General features: G+C 43.9%; 1 protein-coding gene across 2 annotated transcripts in view; it reads right to left on the reverse strand.

Annotated features, from left to right (window-relative positions):
- Positions 1 to 791: 791 nt before the first annotated feature.
- The window catches only part of LOC144754337 (ficolin-2-like), a 308,191-nt gene continuing 285,858 nt past the window's right edge, over positions 792 to 23,124 (reverse strand). For both annotated transcript variants that reach the window (XM_078642027.1, XM_078642026.1), the window contains one exon: positions 792 to 1,181. In XM_078642027.1, the coding sequence (XP_078498153.1) occupies positions 934 to 1,181 (248 nt within the window). In that variant the 3' untranslated portion in view covers positions 792 to 933. The remainder of the gene's footprint in view (positions 1,182 to 23,124) is intronic.

Below are 23,124 nucleotides of genomic sequence, written 5' to 3' on the forward strand. Positions count from 1 at the left end.
TATGTGTTTTTAAGCCACGCCCTTAATTACATTGACCATGCCCTTTAGCAAGCCCTCGGTTTTTTCATCCCACTTAAAGCCCTGGGTATGTCTCAACACTTTTGGAAAGTTATGGTTACAGATTGCCCTGGGAACATAGCGATACAGCAATCTAATATGTGGGACAGGAAATTGGCTAGGTTTGCAGGGTGGGTCGAACGCTGGCTTTTTAATCATCTCAGTATTGAAAGTGTTGCTGTTGCTCGAGCAACTTTCACTGCTGCATGGTATTCACTCTGTACAATAGGTAAGTCTCACAATGTTATTTGGAAGATTCTTGTTATAGTATGGAAATTCATTAAAAAAAGCTATAGGAAAGAAATCTAGTGTTATACGTGTCAGTCTCACACAGTATTTTATGGCTTTACAGGCTCAGTGTTACAGGCTGGTTTCTTAATCGTGGGGGACGTATGAAAGGTTTGTCAATATTACCATCACTCAAATATACTGAACAAAATGTCACACAGTGATACAAGTTAATAACTCATTGTTACAGATAACTTACATGGTGTTAACAGATAGAGGCAAAGTGTTACCAGAAACCTGCACACTGGTTATGGGATGGCACCTCGTGTTAAATTTAAGCCGTTCGTGGTTAGAGGAATGTGATTTAAAGGCACAGAGAAGTCATTCCGTTTTCAGGCAATTCACTCAGGTTACAGTCGCTCGGTGCTCCAGAAAAATCATCCAATATTGCAGTACAATTTGGAAAATTTACAGATCACTTAATTTGTTCTACAGGAAAAGTAATTTATGTTTTAGAAAAATTGAATCAGAACTTAACAAGACTCATTTAAAGAAAGTTATTTTGCTAAAAGCACATAGTTACAATCACAGTTAATAACGTCTGAATTGGATTGGGATTAAGCAGTGTAACTAAATGTTGTGAAAGGTCTATACAGGCCGGAACTTCATTTCACATGATTTATAGGAATAGTAGTATCCATTTCCCGAGCTCCAGTTAATACCATCAGCGTAGGTGGTGTGTGTGCCAGCAAGGTACAGTCCATTGAGATTGGCATGGTGACAGTCGTAGTACCACCAACCTCCCTTATAGAGTCCAGCACAGCTAACTGCATTAGAATCATGGTCCTGGTCTTTGGTAGAGAATGGCTTGTTCACATGAACATCAAGAGAATTTCCTGTAAAAATGAAGAGGACAGTTTATTGCTTAACTAGTACTAACATTCTAATAAGTAGTTACACACACACGCAGGCACACACACACCCAACGCATACGCTCACACACACAAACATACACAAAGCCCGCCTCCCCCAAGCCACTTGGTTTCAAACGTGAGGAGTTTCTGCTCTCCGAAAAGAGTTAACAATGAAAACATCATAGCAGTTATTTCACTGGACTGATCAGTATACATAGATTTTGTTTTCTATACTTGGCCTGCATTTTCCATAAATTGGGTTCATTATTTCATTCATTTCCAAGACATAAACGTTTTGCTATTTATTTTGAATATTTATGTGTCACTTATAGATAACTGCTATTTGGCGAGGTCTCATGTCGTCACACACCACACACAGTTTACTACATACGGATTCATAATATACTAGAAAGCAAATATACACACACACACACACACAAGCACACACACACATTATATATATATATATATATATATATATATATATATATATATATATATATATATATATTCACTGAAAAAACCATAGGTTTCACACCAGTTATAGTTAGGAATTAGCATTTAAAAAACCTATTAAATTCACTGAAAAAACCATAGGTTTCACACCAGTTATAGTTAGCTGGAAATTTTACTCGCATAAAACCATTGAAATTCCCACGTTATAGTTAGTTGGACTCACTATAACCTGCGCGTGCAATGCACTGCTGACGTCACATATTACATCACTCATGACATGGTCAGTGACATCACTCATGACATCACTGATGACACCATCCTTGTGACAGAGTGACAGACCTCCTTTCACTGTAATGTAACCCTTAAAAACACATATTCAAAAATAGAAACTACAATTTGCAAAAAAATTGACATACCCATACCAGTTACAACAACCAATTCAGTAATTTCACCATGTATATACACATCCACTCATTCACCAACAGTTCTATATAGTCACTCATACATATACTCACTCATCATATGTAGTGATACACCTATACATCCTGTTACACACCGACAGTCATCCAAAAGTTACTCACACACATACTCACACATGCAAATAAACTATTGAACATCCATTTATTTGCATATAGAGCTATACACACACTACCACCTTACTTCTAAGGAAATGTACACATATTTATTCTCTTAAACAATCACTTATAGAAACACATACTTATTTAAACAGGAACTCTTACAATCTCTTACTCTCACATATACTCACTTATATACATCAATATTCACATATACTAGATTAAAACATATGTAGTTACTGATAAAGACACTAGTGAGACAGTCATTCACTCATTAACATACACATATACACACTCATCCACCCATACAGTCCTGCACATATGCTGTCTTCAAAACACATACAAACAGAGAGTTAGTCACTCATGGATCTATGGGCTAAGTAATACCCCCACCAAACCATATAGACACTCATACTGATATTAAAACAAACATCTAATAACCCATATACATACACATGTAGCTACTCACCCACCCATGCAGCCACTTATACACAAAGTGAAACACTAATTCTTATATTTAAATATTTAAACATTACTCACTAATATATGTATTGCCTAAGATGCACTTAATAAGCCAGTTAACCAATCACTTTAAAAAAACAAAAACATCCATGTAAACACTTATTTAAACATTTATTCTTCCATCAACTTTTACATATACATATATAACACATATTTATTTTTCGGAAAGACACACATTCACTGGATGGTGTCATCAGTGATGTCATGAGTGATGTAATATGTGACGTCATCAGCAGTGCATTGCACGCGCAAGTTATAGTGAGTCCAACTAACTATAACGTGGGAATTTCAATGGTTTTATGCAAGTAAAATTTCCAGCTAACTATAACTGGTGTGAAACCTATGGTTTTTTCAGTGAAATGTATAGGTTTTTTAGTACCAAATATATTTTGCTATCAAATATAATATATTTTTTTTATGAATCCTATATCGTATATTTATGTAATACTATTTTTTATATGTATATTCTTCATTTTTTTTTTTTTTTTTGCCCTGGTGCGCTCCCGGGGCGCGTACCGGTCAGCACAATTTTGCGGCGCGCCCCAGGGCTCGTACTGGGGAGCGTTCCGTTAGCGCTATTGCCGCGAACGAAAACATCATCGTAACGTATCGCGTAGCCGCGTCCGCGTGATACGCACGGCGTAAGCACGCCCGGAAGCACCCACGCGCATACGAACGCGATACGTAAGCATCCCGGGGCGCGCCCGGGGTCGCGTAGTGTAAGCGCGTCGGGTCATATGACCTGAAAATAACACTTTTCATTGGTTCAGAACAGTTTTGGTTTCCAAATGAAGAAGGCCCGAGTCATGTGACCTGAAAATAACACCTTTCATTGGTTCAGGACAGTTTTGTTTTCAAAATAATGAAAGCCCCACCTATTTTCCTCATTCTCACTTTGTACTTTGAGTGAGGAAGTCCTGTTGAAAGACCTCTCTGTACCTATTTGTCTGAAAAATGGCTACAGTAGCAGCAGCAGCAGGAGCATCTGCACCACCAGCACCACCACAAGGACCACCACAACACCACAGTGGTGGAGATGAAGAAGAGGAGGAGGAGGAGGAGGAAGAGGAGAGGAGCAGGTTCTTGCCTGAACAAACTACCCCATATAAGCCAAAGGAGCACATTATCTGGGAGTTTTTTGCCCATCCCAAAGGACCAGAAGAAAGTTAATGCGCCAAAGGTGACTTGTTTAATCTGTGGCACTCAACTTTCAAGGGGGAACCCTAACAAAAAATACTCTTTTGGCAACAACACCATGATCCGGCATCCGAACAACTATGCTAGGGCAGCGGTCAGGGAACTGGCCAGAAACCCTACCCAATCTTCTCCCAGCACCTCCCAAAGTAAAAATCCCACTCCATCGGGTCCAGAGGCAAGGGAGATGATCCCAAGAATTCAACCCAAGTTTGCCGAAATTAAAATCGTTTGCATATTTTGTGGAGGGACAATTAGCTATGGTGAGCAAAGCATAAAACTTATCAACCGTGCTGGTGACAACCACAAGTGCCCCAAAAAACCTTAATTTTTTCCTGTTTTTTTTTGCTCCAGTTGAGCCATTTGCAATTCCCTGTTTTTTGTTTGTCCCCATAAAAAATACAAAAAAATATAAAATTGTTCATAAATGCCCAAAAAAGTAAATAATGTTAAAAAAACAATAAAAAAATATAAAACAACAAAAAGAATAAAAAAACAGTTATTTTTAGAACTACCTCCAATTTATAAAAAAATGCTTATTTTTAAAAAAAATCTGTCATTCTTTTTTTCCCCATGGTACGCTCCCCGGTGCGCGTACCGGGCGCTCCCCCACACAAATCGAAAAAAAAAGTAATTTTTTTTTTTGCCCCGCGGGGCCCTTTTATGGCCCCCACATCAAACCTAGGGGGTCAGGGGGGGTCTACCCTGCCCCCTTTTAATCATTTCCACCTTTGATTTGCCACCTCTTGTGTCTCGATCCTACCGAGACACAAGATGGCGGCCGCTCCGGACTGTTTGGAATGTTGACAGACACCCGAGAGCTAATCAGCTTTCCGCTCGCGTACTCGCGTAGCGCTCCCGGTGCGCTCCCCGGTGCGCGTCCCGGGGCGCGCTTATAGATATATATATTTTTTTGAACCTAAATTACTCAAAATCCACTGGAGCACATATCTTGAGACATAGCAAAGGCACATCGGGCTACCAGTCCCTGCAATTTTGCCAAGTTTGGTGGAAATCCATTCAGCCGTTCGGGCTAAAAGTGAGTCCAACCGCCCTATGGAAATTAACATGGGGAAAACACGTTTTGGGACCCCCCTTTTATCTCGGCCCCCGCTTGACAAATCCCCCCCAAACTTTCAGGGAAGGAGCGGAGCGGGCCATCTTCTTTGAGAAATTCAGCAAATTCCGTCCATCAACGCCAAAGTCATTCCCAATAGAATGTTGCGGATTTCCTATGGAAAACGATCCTAACAATAACTACCTACTGGCGACCGCCAGTAGGTAATATATACATGTATATATATATATATATATATATATATATATACATATATATATACAGGCTCATGGACAGCTCCCTGTAGGCATTAGCTAGTGTGGTTCATTAAGGTTTAGGCATTTGATTTAGGTCACACTAATTGTGAGATTTATAAAAAAGCAAATATGTAACGCAAAAACAGAAAATTATTGACCCAAAAACACTACTACCCATAATTGGAGTGTTTTGAGCCCCTCACAGTCTAGGGACCCAATGCAACTGCACCACCTGCACTAATGATACGTATGGCTGTGTTCGCTGCCTCTTTCACCCCTTCCCCATCATGCCTGGCCATCACTCCAATCTTGATACCGATTCTGTGTCCCTTTCAGACTAAAATGAAGTTTTACGTGTTCCCCATGACTTTATAGCAAGGGTACCAGCAACCCTAATGCTAACAAAGAAAATGAGCCGCTATGACTCTTTTATAAAGTAAGGCAATCATAATTGTGAAGTAATCCATCCCTCACACTCCTGGGCCCACTAGCGTAACGAAACTTGAGGGGGCCTCCCTGCAAGGCACTTGGAGGGGCCCCCTCCGGGCTCAATCAGGATCTCTGCAGCCAGGGTACTGTGCTGAGGGGCCCCCCCCGCACCACAGAGGCCTGTGTTACACCCCTGCCTGGGCCCCAGTGCCACTGAACCTGCTTCACTGATGAGAGTGACTGCCAAGAGAAGTGGACTGTGTCCTCTGGGCCTTGTTGGAAGGGTATGCTCAGATGTGAGTCCCTTGCTCACTGCACCATCAGGATTCAAGCAAGCCGGGCCGAAGACGGCTGTAATGCCAGAAACCGGTCCCCGGAAGCTTGTTTCCTTTCCAGTAAAGAATTGGCTTGGTAGTTTGGTCTGCCCTGTTCCCATGATGCACTGGGCCAGGGACAGACTAATTTGCATGTAGCCAGGTTCTGAACTGGGATGGTGCAGTGAGCTAAAAAACGGTGATGGATCAAGCCCTGATCTGTTGACTGGGTAGGAGTGTTCTGATTAACTCAGATACTCTGTCCATCACCACCCCGCTTTTGAAATTATTTTGGCTACCACAAGTGTGGAAGGGTATGCTCAGATGTGAGTCCCTTGCTCACTGCACCATCAGGATTCAAGCAAGCCGGGCCGAAGACGGCTGTAATGCCAGAAACCGGTCCCCGGAAGCTTGTTTCCTTTCCAGTAAAGAATTGGCTTGGTAGTTTGGTCTGCCCTGTTCCCATGATGCACTGGGCCAGGGACAGACTAATTTGCATGTAGCCAGGTTCTGAACTGGGATGGTGCAGTGAGCTAAAAAACGGTGATGGATCAAGCCCTGATCTGTTGACTGGGTAGGAGTGTTCTGATTAACTCAGATACTCTGTCCATCACCACCCCCTTTTTGAAATTATTTTGGCCACCACAAGTGTGGAAGGGTATGCTCAGATGTGAGTCCCTTGCTCACTGCACCATCAGGATTCAAGCAAGCCGGGCCGAAGACGGCTGTAATGCCAGAAACCTGTCCCCGGAAGCTTGTTTCCTTTCCAGTAAAGAATTGGCTTGGTAGTTTGGTCTGCCCTGTTCCCATGATGCACTGGGCCAGGGACAGACTAATTTGCATGTAGCCAGGTTCTGAACTGGGATGGTGCAGTGAGCTAAAAAACGGTGATGGATCAAGCCCTGATCTGTTGACTGGGTAGGAGTGTTCTGATTAACTCAGATACTCTGTCCATCACCACCCCCCCTTTTTGAAATTATTTTGGCCACCACAAGTGTGGAAGGGTATGCTCAGATGTGAGTCCCTTGCTCACTGCACCATCAGGATTCAAGCAAGCCGGGCCGAAGACGGCTGTAATGCCAGAAACCGGTCCCCAGAAGCTTGTTTCCTTTCCAGTAAAGAATTGGCTTGGTAGTTTGGTCTGCCCTGTTCCCATGATGCACTGGGCCAGGGACAGACTAATTTGCATGTAGCCAGGTTCTGAACTGGGATGGTGCAGTGAGCTAAAAAACGGTGATGGATCAAGCCCTGATCTGTTGACTGGGTAGGAGTGTTCTGGTTAACTCAGATACTCTGTCCATCACCACCCCCTTTTTGAAATTATTTTGTTGAAAACAAAGGCCTCCATCGTGCCCCATGCTCTGCTCTTGTGTTGGGTTGTACTTCGCACACGAAGTTTAAACTGTAATGTAAATACTCTTGTTTGTAAACCTTGTTTAAACAGGGCGTGCTAGGCGGGACGGAGGAAGCTACCCTCCGATGTATAAACAAAGTATTTGCAGCAAGTGTCAGCATGAACACTTGACCCTGCCTGCACTGCCTTTGCAAACTGTCAGAAATGTATGTAATTTGTTAGTCACCAAATCTAAAGGCTGCTTTAAAGTGTAGGAGAGTAGGGTCTGCTAACTATGGTTACCCCCACTTTTTGCTCTGATTCTCCGGTTGTCGACTTTAGTCTAGACGCCACTCCGCCAAGACTGTCGTTTTGAGTTATGCTGTAAGGACTGGTTTACTGAAAATCAGCTACTTATGGAACAGACAATTGGAAGAGGACAAATAATTACGTCCCTTTCTGGATCAATAAATAAGAATTCTACAGAGTGACTTATCTCCCGGGAGACGCAGCGCTCTTGTGGCAAGTGGAGAGTACAACTGGACCTTAGGAGCCCTGTGAGAGGCTGTCCCAACAACCAACAGCGCGCACAGCCCTGCCCCAACCTACCGAGCAGCTTGAAATTGACCTCGCGCCTCCCGCTTCACGGGAGACGCAGCGCTGTTGTGGCAAGTGTAGAGTGCAACTGGACCTTGGAAGCCCTGTGAGAGGCAGAGCGGCAGGCGGACAACAGCGCGAGGGACTCGCTGTCCCAACAACCACCAGCGCGCACAGCCCCGCCCCCACCCTACCGGATATCTCCAGCCGGCCACTTCTGCCCCGCGGAACGCGCGCGGACGGCGCTGGGCGAAGCACGGGCAAAGGGCGGGCCCTCTTAGGCCCTCAGAGTCCGAAGGTGGCCGGGCTGGGCTCCCCCCTTTTCCAGAGACGTTCTACATACGACAAGGATTTCTACCTCAACTATTGAGCAAGCAGACTCACTTAAAGTATTTTCTTTTGTCTTTGGCATAAATGTACACTTGGTGAGCTGTTTTAGACTACTTCTAGTGCTCTGGTGTGCTTGAATTAGGTCCCCATAGTGACTAGTGATTAGTATGATGTCGTCTCTTCCCAAAGATAAGTCCCTATTGGCTGGAGGAGTCAATCGAGGTACACTCGATAATTATGTCATCAGGGTCACCACAGAAACTGATAGGGAAATTGCACTTGCAGAGCGACGGGCCGAGAGACGACGCTCAGTGGAACTTATTAAGAACAAACGTTTGTCTCTGGGCCCGCTACAGCTAGCTATCCCACCCGTTCCGAGCACAAATTGTGAAAGGGAGGATTGTGAGGTATTTTTCAGTGACAGTATCCCGCTACTTTTGTTGGATAGATCCCCTCATCTAGCCGAAACTAATTACTCGATCATAAATGTCTCAGCCTCTTTTTGTAACTTGATTCCAGAGGTTGAAGTTCTCCTGGATACTCCGTTCCCACAAGCTAAATCTAAAGCAAAATCTGTCCAAAAAACTAAGAAAACTCTCAAAACCCCTCAAGCCCAGGGCCCACCCCCGAAAAAAAGGAGAAAGAGGGGGAATGGTCCTCAGAAAAACAAGATTACCCATTCCAATTTTGGGAATTCAAAAAGTTCCTCACCTAATGCACCCCTAACACCTGTAGTAGTTACCCCCCTACACGTCCCAATAAAAGATTCGTCCACCACTGATCTAGTGGGCAGTATGGAACAGCTAATTAGATCACTAATATCCCCATTAGCAGAGAGGCTAGCCCAGCAACTGGATAACTTGGAACAAGCAATTGGGGAAATTAAAGGGCCTATTAAGGACCTATTAAAGTCCACACTAGTGCATCCAAATTCTGTCTTAGCCCCAAATACCATCGCTCAAAAAGAGATAAAAACTACCAACTTAGCTAAAACAAAACTGCCAGAATTAATCCCTAAAACAGGGTCAAACACCAAAAACAAAGACAAGGAGGCTCAAATAGGTGGAAAATCTAATTCCTCAAGAAATGCTAAACCAGATCTCCCAAAATCAAATCTAAATGGTCACGAAAATCTTGCGAGGGTAACTGCGTCTAAGAGGCATATAGTAGAACTGCCTCCGGAAGCAGTTCTGTATGTGGTGGTTCGTACTGGAGTACCACCTTTAGAGGAGGGTTTTAGAGAAGCTCACTACCAATTGAAAAATAAAACCATATTTTGTCTCAGACAGAATCGCCCATTACCACCACATATAAATGGCAAAATCCTACATGTCAGGCGTCTTCCCTGGTTGGGACAAAGAACAAAGGATATAAAAGGTGACATTGTAATAATAAATTTTAGAGATGTCAGAGCAGTTAGACATATTGCAAATTGGTTTCCCCCAAAATGGTAGTGACGTAATGACTACACAGGACTTGACCTATTTTTATCCTAGAGGACTAGTGGCTCCAGCAACCAACGATAGGCCCTGTTTCAATTTCAGAGCAATCACACTGGGTCTCCATCTCGAATTCAAAATGACCGCTTTAGCCTCCATTTCAAAATCAGGAAGGCTGTTCTAGGTTCCCTTTCCAACAGCGGGCTGATAGTTCTATTCCCGTTTACAACCGATATGCGGCCTTATCGGGCATGGAGGGAGTCGATTGACTCCATTCTGGAGGCACAGCGAACGTTGCTGTAGACAGCTTACAAAAGGTGTCCTCCACGACCATAGAACCACCACCCAATGGTAACCCATATGTCCCGCATCTAAATCAAACTAATTCGCAGGGCATAGTGATTGATCCCGTGGCTAGGCCCACGGGCCAGAATCAATCTTGCTTAGCTTTTATCTCTGAACAGGACTTAAATTTCAAATCTGGTATTGGACTGCCACTAGATAATGAGGGTCATAAAGGGGTCGTGAAAAAAACGTGTATTACAGTTTTATTCTGGAATGTGGCAGGGTAACGCTCCAAAGTGACTAATGACGAAAGGACGGTTTTTATTCCTAAATTCGAAATTATAGCACTACAGGAGACCTGGGCATGTGATGCGATCCATATGGAGGGTTTTAAAACGTATTTCTCAACTGCCCAACCATCCATCTCAGGCAGAGCAAAAAGAGGTTTAGCAATCTATGTTGCAAATCTCCTCAATACAATGGAAGTAGTCCCCATAAAACTAGATCCTAATTTTCAGATCCTTAGGTTACGTCTTAATAGCAGGGATAGCTTCATTATAGTTAATTTTTATAATAATCTGCGTGACGATGAGGCATTGAACGTGGGTTCCTCGATCCGCTCCATATTGCTAACTCAAACAAGGAAGGCAATCAAGGAGGAGATAATTATCTGGGGGGGGGGGGGGATTTCAATCTGGGACCATGCCTTTCTGGCAGAAATGAAATCTGTGGTATCCTAGATGAATTTGGAAATCTTATTACACATTTCAGGCATTCCACCCTAGGTAAACTTCTCAACGAAACGCTGTTTGAGCTGGACTTAGTTCTAGCAAACAACCTGAACAAGGTAGACTTGTCACTTGCCCCTACATTTCATGGGAGGGGACACCAAACAGTAATAGACTACATTTTACTCTCAAATGGAGAAAGGACAACAGATGCAGTGTTTACCACACAAGCAATTGCACTAAGTGATCATTGTCCTATTAGTATTTCTATGCCATTGTCTCACAAGCCATCGAGTGGCTTTAGCTCCATTCTAGCACAAAACAACATGGCGTTAAATAGATTAAATGGATATGCGTTGAAATGGGAGAAAGTAGACCCTATAGAAATAACAAAGTTAGTGGTAGTAGGGGCCTTCTCTTCTCTCACAAAATGTAATTGCCAATTTTGAGATAATTATTAAAGTGATTAATGAGGCTTTGTGGGTGGAATTAAAACATAAATCCAAACAGAAAAAGGGTTGGTTTAACCACGATTGTACGGTTGCCTATTCCAATTTAAAAACTGCTCTGAGGAAACCGGTTAAGATTCCACAAGAGGTAACAAATTTAAGGAAGCTATATAACTCTGCACTGAAAATAAGGAAGAAATAATTTAAAAAACAACTATGGGACCAACTGCACGAAAGTTGCACCTATAAAAATTCGGCTGCTTTCTGGCAAGTGGTCAAGTCTCCCTTTTTAACAGATAATACCAATCACCCAAAGTTAGAGGTAGCAATAGAGGAGAAGGATTGGGTCCTTCATTTTTCTAAAAAATGCTCTCTCAGTCCGGAGCCTAATAACCACCAGGACCTAAAATCCAAGGATACCATCCATTGGGATGATCCAGTTGGCCCCTATCCTATTGATTTACAATTCACAATGAAGCAAATTGCACAGTCCCTGAAAGCCAGTAAAAATGGGAAGGCACTGGGTCCAGATGGTGTTCCCATGGACTTGTTTATAGCCCAAATGGACCTCTGGACCCCGCTTCTAACTAGAGTCCTGAACGCAACTTGTAATGTTGGTTTATTGGAATCTTGGTCGAGGTCCGTGCTGGTTCCCATTTTCAAAAAAGGGGATCGGGGGTCGGTTACCTGCTATCACCCAATCTCTCTCTTAGACTCCCTTGGCAAGGTGGCTGGTCGAGTCATTTTAGAACTATTGCAAGATTGGGCGGACGATGGCAGAATCATTTCAGACCTTCAGTACAGGTTTCGCCAGGGCTTGGGGACCATTGACAGGCCTTAAACCTTTCACTCCTGATTGATAAGTATGTTTCCATCAAAGGAGGTGACCTGTACATGGTCTATGTGGATTTATCATCCGCATTCGATTGTGTCTCTCACTCCAAACTTTGGTCATTACTAATGGACATGGGGGCACCATCGAATGAAGTAAAGTTTCTGAGAGAACTTTACTCAAATGCCACAGCAAAAGTCCGCTATGGGGTGGGGGGGAGCTGACGGCGGAGTTCCCAGTAGAAAAAGGGGTGAGGCAAGGGTGTGTCCTGGCACCCTTTCTCTTCACATTATATACGAACGGGCTGGAAACAGAGATGTTGAAGGGGTGTCAGGACCTCCCAATGGTAAATAATCGTCCAATTCCCGCACTCCTTTATGCTGATGACACCGTCATATTAGCTCGAACCCCACTTGAACTTAAAAAGAATCTGGATAAATACTCCACATTTATGGCAGGTCTGGAGCTGAAAATAAACATCAGTAAAACCCTTGTCATGAGGGCAGGTTCAGGTCATAAAAATAAAATGAGGGGTATCGACCTTAACAAGGAAAAAATAGCGACTACATATAAATACTCCTATTTGGGCATAACAATAGATCATAAACTCTCCTGGAAACCAGCTGTGGAAACACGCAAACTGCTTTTCTTAAGAACCACAGCAGCTTTGGTTAATTTTGCCAGGAAGCTGGGAAAGAGAGCTCCCCCTGAAATCATTATGATCTATAAAGCTAAATGCCTATCTGTGGCCTTGTATGGGGCTGGTCTTTGGGGGTTTGTGGCTACGGACAGCATTCAGAGGGTAGAAAACACTTTTTTGAGGTTCCTTCTCGCAGTACCTGGTAGTACGGGTACTTTTGCTTGTCACACTGAGTTGGGTCTCGCGTACGAGATGGACTTAGCCAAAATGGAACCTTTGTTATTATGGCGTAGGATTTGGTCTTCGGATAAAGCAACCTTTACTCAATCCATTCTTTCCGATTGCCTAACCATGGATAACGTTAGTAACTCAAGGTGGTTGCGGTATATTGCAAGGTTTTTTAATGATTTGGGATGCGGCCAATATTATCACAATCCCTTCTCAATTCCTGAGGTATTTTATTTATTTATTTATGGTTTTTGTAAAGCGCGACACTCGTCCCATGGGACATCACAGCGCTGTAAATCAAAAGGAAACTGCTGAGGACTGAATTGGGGAGTTAGTTCTTAGGGAAAAGGTGAGTTTTTAATTTTTGGCGGAATTGAAGGTAATTTGTGGTGTGTCTGAGGTCTACGGGTAACTCATTCCATCTTTTGGCAGCCAGGTATGAGAAGGCGCGACCGCCAGTCCGTGCCTTGTAGATACGCTTAGATTTAGCCAGCGCCAGGTGGTTTGATCTTAGGTTCCTGTTGGGGATGTAGAACTCAATTTTCTCTTGGAGAATGATGGGGCCCGTTTTATGAAGGGCTCTGTGTGCATGACAGAGTAGTTTGAAGGTGGCCCTCTGACGCATTGGTAGCCAGTGAAGTCTTTTGAGGCATGCGGATGCCGAGTCTCGCCTACCTTTGTTACATACCAATTTGGCTGCCTGGTTCTGGAGGACCTGTAGGCGGGAGAACAGTTGTTCGTTCATCCCTTCGAACAGGGCATTGCCATAATCCAGGCGGCTGACTAAGAGGGCTTGAGTGACAGTACGTCGGCAGTCCAAGGGTATCCAGGAAAAATGTTTTGCCAGGAGTTTAAGTATTGCGAATCCTTTGCCCCAAAGTGAACGGATGTGGTCCTTCATGGACACGACATCGTCCATAATGATGCCAAGATTCCTGGCATGCTGTTTTGGGGTGGGAGCTGATCCCAGTGAGGGTGGCCACCATGTGGCGTTCCATGTGAGTTTAGCTCCTCCAAACAGAAGTATCTCTGATTTGCCGGCATTTAGCTTTAAGCAATGGTTGCGCATCCAGTCTGCCATTTCGGAGAGACAGCCGTGTAGCTTTTCTTTTGCTGTCTCTGAGCCCTCATTCATTTTCACCATCAGCTGTGTGTCGTCGGCATAGGAACATATGCCGATGCCCCACTTTCTCCCAATGTCCGCCAGAGATGAAACGTAGACATTGAAGAGAGTGGGGCTCAGGTATCAAGGAAGGTGTTAAAAAAGAAATGTCTCGCTCATCTTGAGGACTTAAGACTGATGAGCGAGGTCACTAAACCTTCTGTTATTCACAGCCTGATGATACAATCGACACCCACCATACAGCCGTACCTTACCTACAACACCATGAGCTATGAGCGTTATCTTCTGGTAAGGTTTAGGATGAACTTTTTCCACAAAATGGTTGCATTTCCTATTAGAAATAATTGGGCCAAAGAGCTTACGCCTTGTCCTTGTGATGATACTTCCCCTCAATCCACCTTGCATACCATTCTTTTCTGCAAATTTTATCATGAACTTAGGAAAAAATGGCTTATTCCTTTTTTAAGGCACACTGGTTTTAGACAATGTCGTCCGGCTTTGCTTTTTTTACAGCTGCTCCAGGGAGAACAGTTGTTATTTATAGTGGGTAACATTCTTAAATGTCTTGTTAGACACAGTATGAATCTAGACTGTTCATCGCATAGCAGTCAATTCTAAAATGTAATACCACAATAAGCAACGCTACATTTTTAAACGTATTCATTCTGCAGGTTATCAATCGTTTTATATTTTAACCTGTAAATATTGTACTATTATTACACTGTACTTATGTATGATTATTTAAATGTATTTCTTTGTGCATATATGTATGTTTATTTTTGTATGCTTTTATGATTTGCAACCAAAATCGAAATAAATCAAGTTTGAATTTAATTGAATTGACTTTAGTCTGTCTGTGGCCCTGCTAATCAGGCCCACAGCCTAGCTGTTCTCTCTCTAAATTGATACCATGTACTTTAGGTACATAGTAGATTTGTTACTGGGTAACCTTTGTGAGCCCCTGTATAGTGTACCCTAGGTACCCAGGGCATAGGTGCACCCTAGGCCTACCAGGGGCTGCAGTATGTATAGTGACACCCCTGGTTTGCCTTCCAAACTGACACCGCAGGTCTGTTCACACAGCCTGGGTAAGGTGCGGTAATCACCCCTTACTTAGATATAGTATACATATATATATATATATATATATATATATATATTCACTGAAAAAACCATAGGTTATAGACCATATATAGTTAGGAATTAGCATTTACTAAACCTTGAAAATTCACTGAAAAAACCATAGGTTATAGACCATATATAGTTAGGAATTAGCATTTAAAAAACCTTATTTTACTCACACAAAACCATTGAAATTCCATATATAGTTAGTTGCACTAACTATATATCGCGCACCCGCAATCCACTGCTGATGATGTCACATATTACATCATTCATGACATGGTCAGTGACATCACTGATGACATCACTGATGACATCTCAAATGACATCACTGATGACATCACTGATGACATCTCATTTTACATCAATGACCACATCACTGATGATATAATTCATGTGACAATACAATGCATCTCCTCACATTTTAATATAACCTCTGTTTCACCCAGTGTTAAATACAGAGTATAATTTTTGAAACCATTGACACACCAATACTAGTTACTACATACGTACTCACTGATTCCTACGTCTACACACACATTCACTCATTCACCCATACAATCATTCATACATACAATCACTCATCTTTACAACACTATCATATGCACTCATACACCTATACAGACACTCACACTCTGCCACTCATCCATGGAGTTACTCACACACCTAGTCAGTCCTGTAAAGAATCAATCACACTTCCATTTTCTTGTCTATACAGTTAAACATAGAGCACCTTACATTTTCAAACATATACTAACACATACTTACTTTCTTATACAATCATTGATACAAGTACACATTGATCTGCACAGAGTCACACACCTCCCAGCCAGCCACACACACACTCAGTCTCCCATACAAATACTTGGACAATCAATCAATAACCCATATAGTTAATCATATAGCTACTGATCAACACATGCAGCAGTTTACAGAACAACAGACATAATGATGCACAAATTAAGACAGTTTAGTCACTAACCCATGCACTCAGTGAGACACATTTAATCACTCACTCATACATTCAGTCATGCACCTACTAAATCCTTCGTCCAGACAGTTATACATCTACTCATTCTTCAATATCTAAAACATATTTAAACTTTACAGAAACACACAGTCACTGGATGATGTCATCAGTGATGTCATTTGAGATGTCATCAGTGATGTCATCAGTGATGTCACTGACCATGTCATGAATGATGTAATATGTGACATCATCAGCAGTGGATTGCGGGTGCGCGATATATAGTTAGTGCAACTAACTATATATGGAATTTCAATGGTTTTGTGTGAGTAAAATAAGGTTTTTTAAATGCTAATTCCTAACTATATATGGTCTATAACCTATGGTTTTTTCAGTGAATTTTCAAGGTTTAGTAAATGCTAATTCCTAACTATATATGGTCTATAACCTATGGTTTTTTCAGTGAATTTCAATGGTTTTTTAATAGCAAATATCATAAGCTGTCGAATGTCAAGTACGTGGTAAGTGAAAACATTTTCGTGTTTATGCACACTGATCTGCTTTGAATGGTGCCCCCCCCCCCTCATTTCTATTAGGAGTACTCTCTCTTTGCAGATAGTGAAAGGTAGTTAACGCAGGCCTTTGCCCCCGTTGTAATCCGTCGTGCCTGCTTCTCTCTCCATTTGATTGATTGTTATCCAAGTATTTACTGTTTTAGAATTAGTTCTCTTTGGTTCATTCTCTATTTACAAACAAACACAGAGTCGCAATACTCTGTTTAGTCTTTGCAGATAACGAAAAATCGTGTAAAAAAAAAGAAAAGGAATCGAGTAAAATCAGTAGGCCACTAATGGGATCTCTTTTTGACCTCGCTAAAATAGAAACATTAGGAACAACCCCTCATGACAAATACAAAACTAGTGAGATGAACTGAACTCCACACAATGATGGCTGCAAAACAGCTCGGCTCCGCCACCCACCCCGCCCAAAATAACGATAAAGAGCGGCTGCCATGATTGGTTGCGGAATGGCCACAACGGAGCTACGAAATGGTGGTGCTCTCATGCTAACCCCAGCTTCAGTCTGAAACATCCAGAAACACTGTAGACTACCAATTCGATCAGTTCCGGTAGCGCCCCAATGTAACCCGGTAGAGAAGAACTAGCCCTCCCCTCTTTGACTGATGGTTCTTGTTGCCTGTCCCTTCTGTTGTCATTTAACAGAACTATTTAGCCTGCTGAAAGGGGTTGTGTTTCGACCGCTGGTTGGTGGAGACATTTTGACTATATTCTGGACCTGCGTTGTCGCGTAATGCGTCATATGACGCGCCGCGTTAGCGCATCCGGAAGTCATCCGGGGCGCGCAGCGCGTAACGTAAGCATAACAAGTCATGTGACTTGTTAATAAAACTTTTCATTGGTTCATTTTACTTTTCTTATTCTAATGATGAAAGCCTTGGTCATATCACCTAAAAATTACGCTTTTAATTACTTCCGAACATTATTTTTTCTTAAATATATGTTATAATGTTCCAGGCTAATGTACTTTCCCGGAAATTTTACAACTGTCCTGCAAGTAAAATATATTCTTTTTTCGAGAAAAAGAGCGTTTCTTCGTCCCATGACGGAGCCGTTGAGCAAAAGAGGGTCGACCTGCTGTCTTAGTCGCCGATACGCCTGAATATGAGATTCTTATCGATCACTTTATGTTGCAGGAATAGAAAACACAACAGCCCTTGACCATTTATCTTTACTGCGTTCCTTCGTATTATACCTTTTACCCTTCATGTAATTGGTCTGCTTTATTTCACTTGCCTTTTAATGATTCTAAAACAGTGACTATTATTAAAAACGTTACCAATGTATATACTACTACCATGTTTTCTTTTAAAAACATTTATTGTGAAAATTTCATTATACAAATACGAGCCTATAACCACGTGGGCCTGCCACGGAGCAAACTGTAATCGTATATGATGAATAGACATTTACACTGTAGAGGAACGTAACGGGCGGGCCATTAGGTTGCAAGAACTAAGGTGTCTAACAGTTACGGAATCGGTGGACGTACATTTTATAATTAAAATACGACAGGGCCAGTTACAATAAAATTATCTAGATATACATTTGCGGGCAAGTACCATGGGTGACGTTAATTCGAATTTTCAACAGTACAGTAATCAATAACACATCAGAACTTAATATCAATAGGGATGTCGAAATATTCAATCAATTCTCGTCCCCGCCCGCCATGTGCTTCAAAACTGCATACGTATCTCGTGATTTCAAGGTTCTGCAACCAGTACACAACAAGGAGTTACGAGTCCCATTTATTCCGGCGCCATTTTGGGCGAGGACGGGCAGGTCCAGGATATAGTCAAAATGTCTCTACCAACCATCGACTATGATGATGTTCATATGCTGTATTTATTAGAGTAACACTCATCTGTCCACATGAAATTAATTTACCACAATCTAAACATGTCATTTTAATCTTTCCAAAGTTCTTCTAAATATTTGGGACCGTTTCCCTTGCCTCTGAAGCTCTCAGTGCCACTTCTTTGATGAATGTACTAGCAGGTCAGGGGTTCTCCTCCAAATCTCTCTTTTATGCAGCACTATAATTAATTGGTGCCACCTCTCCATATGACGATGCATGGTATAGTTACCACAACTATATTTTTTTTCGGTTCCTCTGGAGAGTTCATCGTGGCAGATGAAGCGTGTAACGTACCGGGCATTTACCTTTTTTTGCATGTACAGGAAAGGAAAAGAAAATCGAGCGTCCGAGTTCTAAGGTGTCCCAGGGCCATTTTAGTGGACCAGGCCCAAATCCAAAGAACAGGCCGCCATTTTGAGAGTCCTCTTGCAGCCGCCTGTCGCTGTAGCATCAAGAGCAGCCGAAACTCAGCTGAATGGCAACTGAAACGGTAAATGGGCGCCCCACTACATTTCAGCATTGTAGGATGACCACACCAGTACAGCAACTTGCTAGACATCACCTCGGTGCCATCCGGATCTCGGCGCCCCACTGCAGATGAAGTGCCTCTCAACTATGAAACCACCACGGTGACATCCGGATCTTGGCGCGTTGTGCTGCCTTCGGCCTATTCGCACATCGGTCCGCTACTGACGCCATCTCACAGGCTAATGGGGTGACCCACGCCGAGTTTCAGCATTGTAGGATGACCACACCAACTTGCTAGACATCACCTCGGTGCCATCCGAATCTTGGCATCTCAACGCCTAGTGGTATCTTCCATACAGAAAATATTGTTACGCTGCCTTTGGCCCCATTCGCACATCAGTCCGCAACTTAGACATCACCTCGGTGCCATCCGGATCTTGGCATCTCAGCGCCTTGTGGTGTCAGTCAGAAAATATTGTTGCGCTGCCTTTGGCCCCATTCGCACATCAGTCCGCTACTGACACCATCTCACAGGCCAATAGGGCGCCCCACGCCGACTTTTACCATTGTACGATGGCCACACCAGTGGCACAACTTGCTAGACATCACCTCGGCGCCATCCGAATCTTGGCATCTCAACGCCTAGTGGTATCTTCCATACAGAAAATCTTGTTACGCTACCTTTGGCCCCATTCGCACATCGGTCCGCAACTTAGACATCACCTCGGTGCCATCCGGATCTTGGCATCTCAGCGCCTTGTGGTGTATTCTCTTCAGAAAATATTGTTGCGCTGCCTTTGGCCCCATTCGCACATCGGTCCGCAACTTAGACATCACCTCGGTGCCATCCGGATCTTGGCATCTCAGCGCCTTGTGGTGTCTTCTACTCCGAAAATATTGTAGAAAATATTGTTGCGCTGCCTTTGGCCCCATTCGCACATCGGTCCGCTACTGACACCATCTCACAGGCCAACAGGGCGCCCCACGCCGACTTTCAGCATTGTAGGATGGCCACACCAGTGCCACAACTTGCTAGACACCACCTCGGTGCCATCCGGATCTTGGCATCTCAGCGCCTTGTGGTGTCTTCAAATCAGAAAATATTGTTGCGCTGCCTTCGGCCCCATTCACACATCGGTCCGCTACTGACGCCATCTCACAGGCCAACGGGGCGCCCCACGCCGACTTTCAGCATTGTAGGATGGCCACACCAGTGCGGCAACTTACTAGACACCACCTCGGTGCCATCCGGATCTTGGCGCGTTGTGCTGCCTTCGGCCTATTCGCACATCGGTCCGCTACTGACGCAAACTCACAGGCCAACGGGGCGCCCCACGCCGACTTTCAGCATTGTTGGATGGCCACACCAGTGCGGCAACTTACTAGACACCACCTCGGTGCCATCCGGATCTTGGCGCGTTGTGCTGCCTTCGGCCTATTCGCACATCGGTCCGCTACTGACGCAAACTCACAGGCCAACGGGGCGCCCCACGCCGACTTTCAGCATTGTAGGATGGCCACACCAGTGCACCTTACTAGACACCACCTCGGTGCCATCCGGATCTTGGCGCGTAGTGAAGCTGCAGCAGCTGCAAATAAGCTTCAGACAGTGTTACAACCGCTGCTCAGAACTCTCAACTATGACACCACCTCGGTGCCATCCGGATCTTGGCGCGTTGTATTGCCTTCGGCCTATTCGCACATCGGTCCGCTACTGACGCCGCCTCACGTGCCAACGTATTTTCTCCGCATTTTACACCCTATGCCGCATAACAGGTCATGTGACTTGTTTATAAAACTTTTCATTGGTTCATTTTACTTTTGGTTTCCTAATGATGGAAGGCTTGATCATGTGACCTAAAAACAACACTTTTCATTGGATGAAAACTTTTTTTTTTCCCCAAACGATGAAAGCCCCACCTTGTTTCTGGATGTTTACGACTGAAGCTGGCGTCAGCATGAGAGCACCACCATCTCGTAGCTCAGTCGTGGTCATTCCGCGAGCAATCATGGCAGCCGCTCCCCACCAGAAGCCTGCAGGAGTCGGAGCCCCCAAAACTTTTGATGAATTCTCAAGGCGGAGGGGACGCTTTCGAGAATGGGGTCCAAGACCTAGCAGACAAGCGTCCGATTTCCAAGGTGTCCCAGGGCCATTTCAGTGGACCAGGCCCAAAAAGGAAACAGCCTGCCGCCATTTTGAGAGTCCTGTGACAGCCGCCTATCGCTGCACCGCAAGAGTGGGCGCAACTCAGCTGAATTGCGGCTTTTGACACAGTGGACCAAAAACGGACGGAATGGCAACTGAAACGGTAAAGGGGCGCCCCACTACAACAGATGACACTCCACCTGGAGAGGCCCGTTCACGCCGCCTCCCCCGGGGCGCCCCACGCCGTTATTCGGAGCAACATTGTAGGATACCAAAACCAGTGCGGCAACTTACTGGACATCACCTTGGTGCCATCGTTCTGCTGCCTTGGAACTATTCGCGCAACAGTTTGCTACTGATGACCCACCCCCGCGACGCCCCATGCCGTTATTTGCTGGGTGGCAACTTACTAGACATCACTTTCGTGTCATCTAGATTTCAGCGCGTTCTGCTGCCTTGGAACTATTCGCACAACAGTTTGCTACTGATGACCCACCCCCCGCGACGCCCCACGCCGGAAATCTGGACGTTGTGCTGCGTTGGGACTATTCGCACAGCCGACCGCTACTTCGTTGTTTTTCCCTAAAAATGTTTATATGTTATTACTATTTTTGTTTTCTTGTATATATTTATAAATTATTAAAGTTTTATAATCTTACTACTTTGTCGGAGTGCTATATATTTTTAATGTGACACATAATTGTAAAAACTTTGATGTACAAAGAGTCATCCCTGGAATCTTCCGCTTCAGGCTCGGTCCCCTCCCCAATCACAATACAGGATGGTTTTCAGATAATAGCAACGCTTCTGCTGTGACGGATCTCATCGAGTGTGGGCCTTGATCTACTATAACTCCTTTGAAGAGGGGTGATTCTTTACAGCTGTGGCCATAAACTACATCTGCAGGGCTAGCTGATACCCTAGGACCAGCCTGGACAATCGGACACAGAGGAAAAGGAGTGTCAGAGGGTGCGGTAGTGAATAGGGCGAAAGGGAGGTGTCGGGCGGGCACAGGGTGTGATTCTCAGGGAAGAGCAGCGCAGATGGGGGGAGGTTTATTACCCATGCATAACACAGAGCGGGGGTGACCACTGCCTGGGGGAGATGCTTGCGAGGGTGGGGAGCCATGCTAAGGATCGACAGCGTGCACAGAGTGGGTCTGGTCAAGGCATCTAAAATGGCTGCCGTGCACGACAAAAGTGTGGCATTTGAAAAAAGACAAGATGGCGCAGACAATGTTTTTCAACACTTCCTGATTTCCTTCGAATCGAACGTTAACAGACGTTGGGGCATATTACCAAAGTTAAGCGATATTTATCCCTAACGATGCTTAGCAACGATTTTTTTACCGTCAGAAATTATCGCAGATAAACCTTGCTATTATCAAGGTTTATCGGAAATACGATAAAAAACGACCGCAATGCATTAATATCGCTGAAAACTCAGCGATATTCATGCATTACCGAGCTAATGCTCTTAGCCATGTTATCCACCTCCCATTGGATAACATGGCTAAGAACTGCTCAGGGCAGGTGGTAGCTTTTGGAGATATTCGCGCTTATCTCGAATATTTCCAAAAGTTGATAATAGGAGATAGCGATGTTAGCGACTGTTTCCAGTCGCTAACATCTTGGCATGCCCACTTTGCATGTCATTAGTGATAAATATCACTCACATGCAAAGTGGGGCCCAAGATGGTCGCTATCTTCTACTAGCCGTCGCTAACTGGTGTTAGCAACAGCTAGGTAATACACATATAATTTTATCTCCGCGGAGCGCTGTTACAGATATATATCTTGTTTTTGAACGTTAATTTCTCAAAATGCACTGAAGCACATATATTGAGACCTAGCAAAGGCACATCGGGCTACCAGTCCCTACAATTTTGCCAAGTTTCGTGCAAATCCATTTAGCTGTTCGATCCTACCGAGAGACAAGATGGCGGCCGCTACGGACTGTTTGGAATGTTTACAGACACCGGAGAGCCAATCAGCT

The sequence above is a fragment of the Lissotriton helveticus genome, chromosome 5_1 (assembly GCF_964261635.1).
Source record: "Lissotriton helveticus chromosome 5_1, aLisHel1.1, whole genome shotgun sequence".
NCBI classification, from domain to species: Eukaryota; Metazoa; Chordata; class Amphibia; order Caudata; family Salamandridae; genus Lissotriton; species Lissotriton helveticus.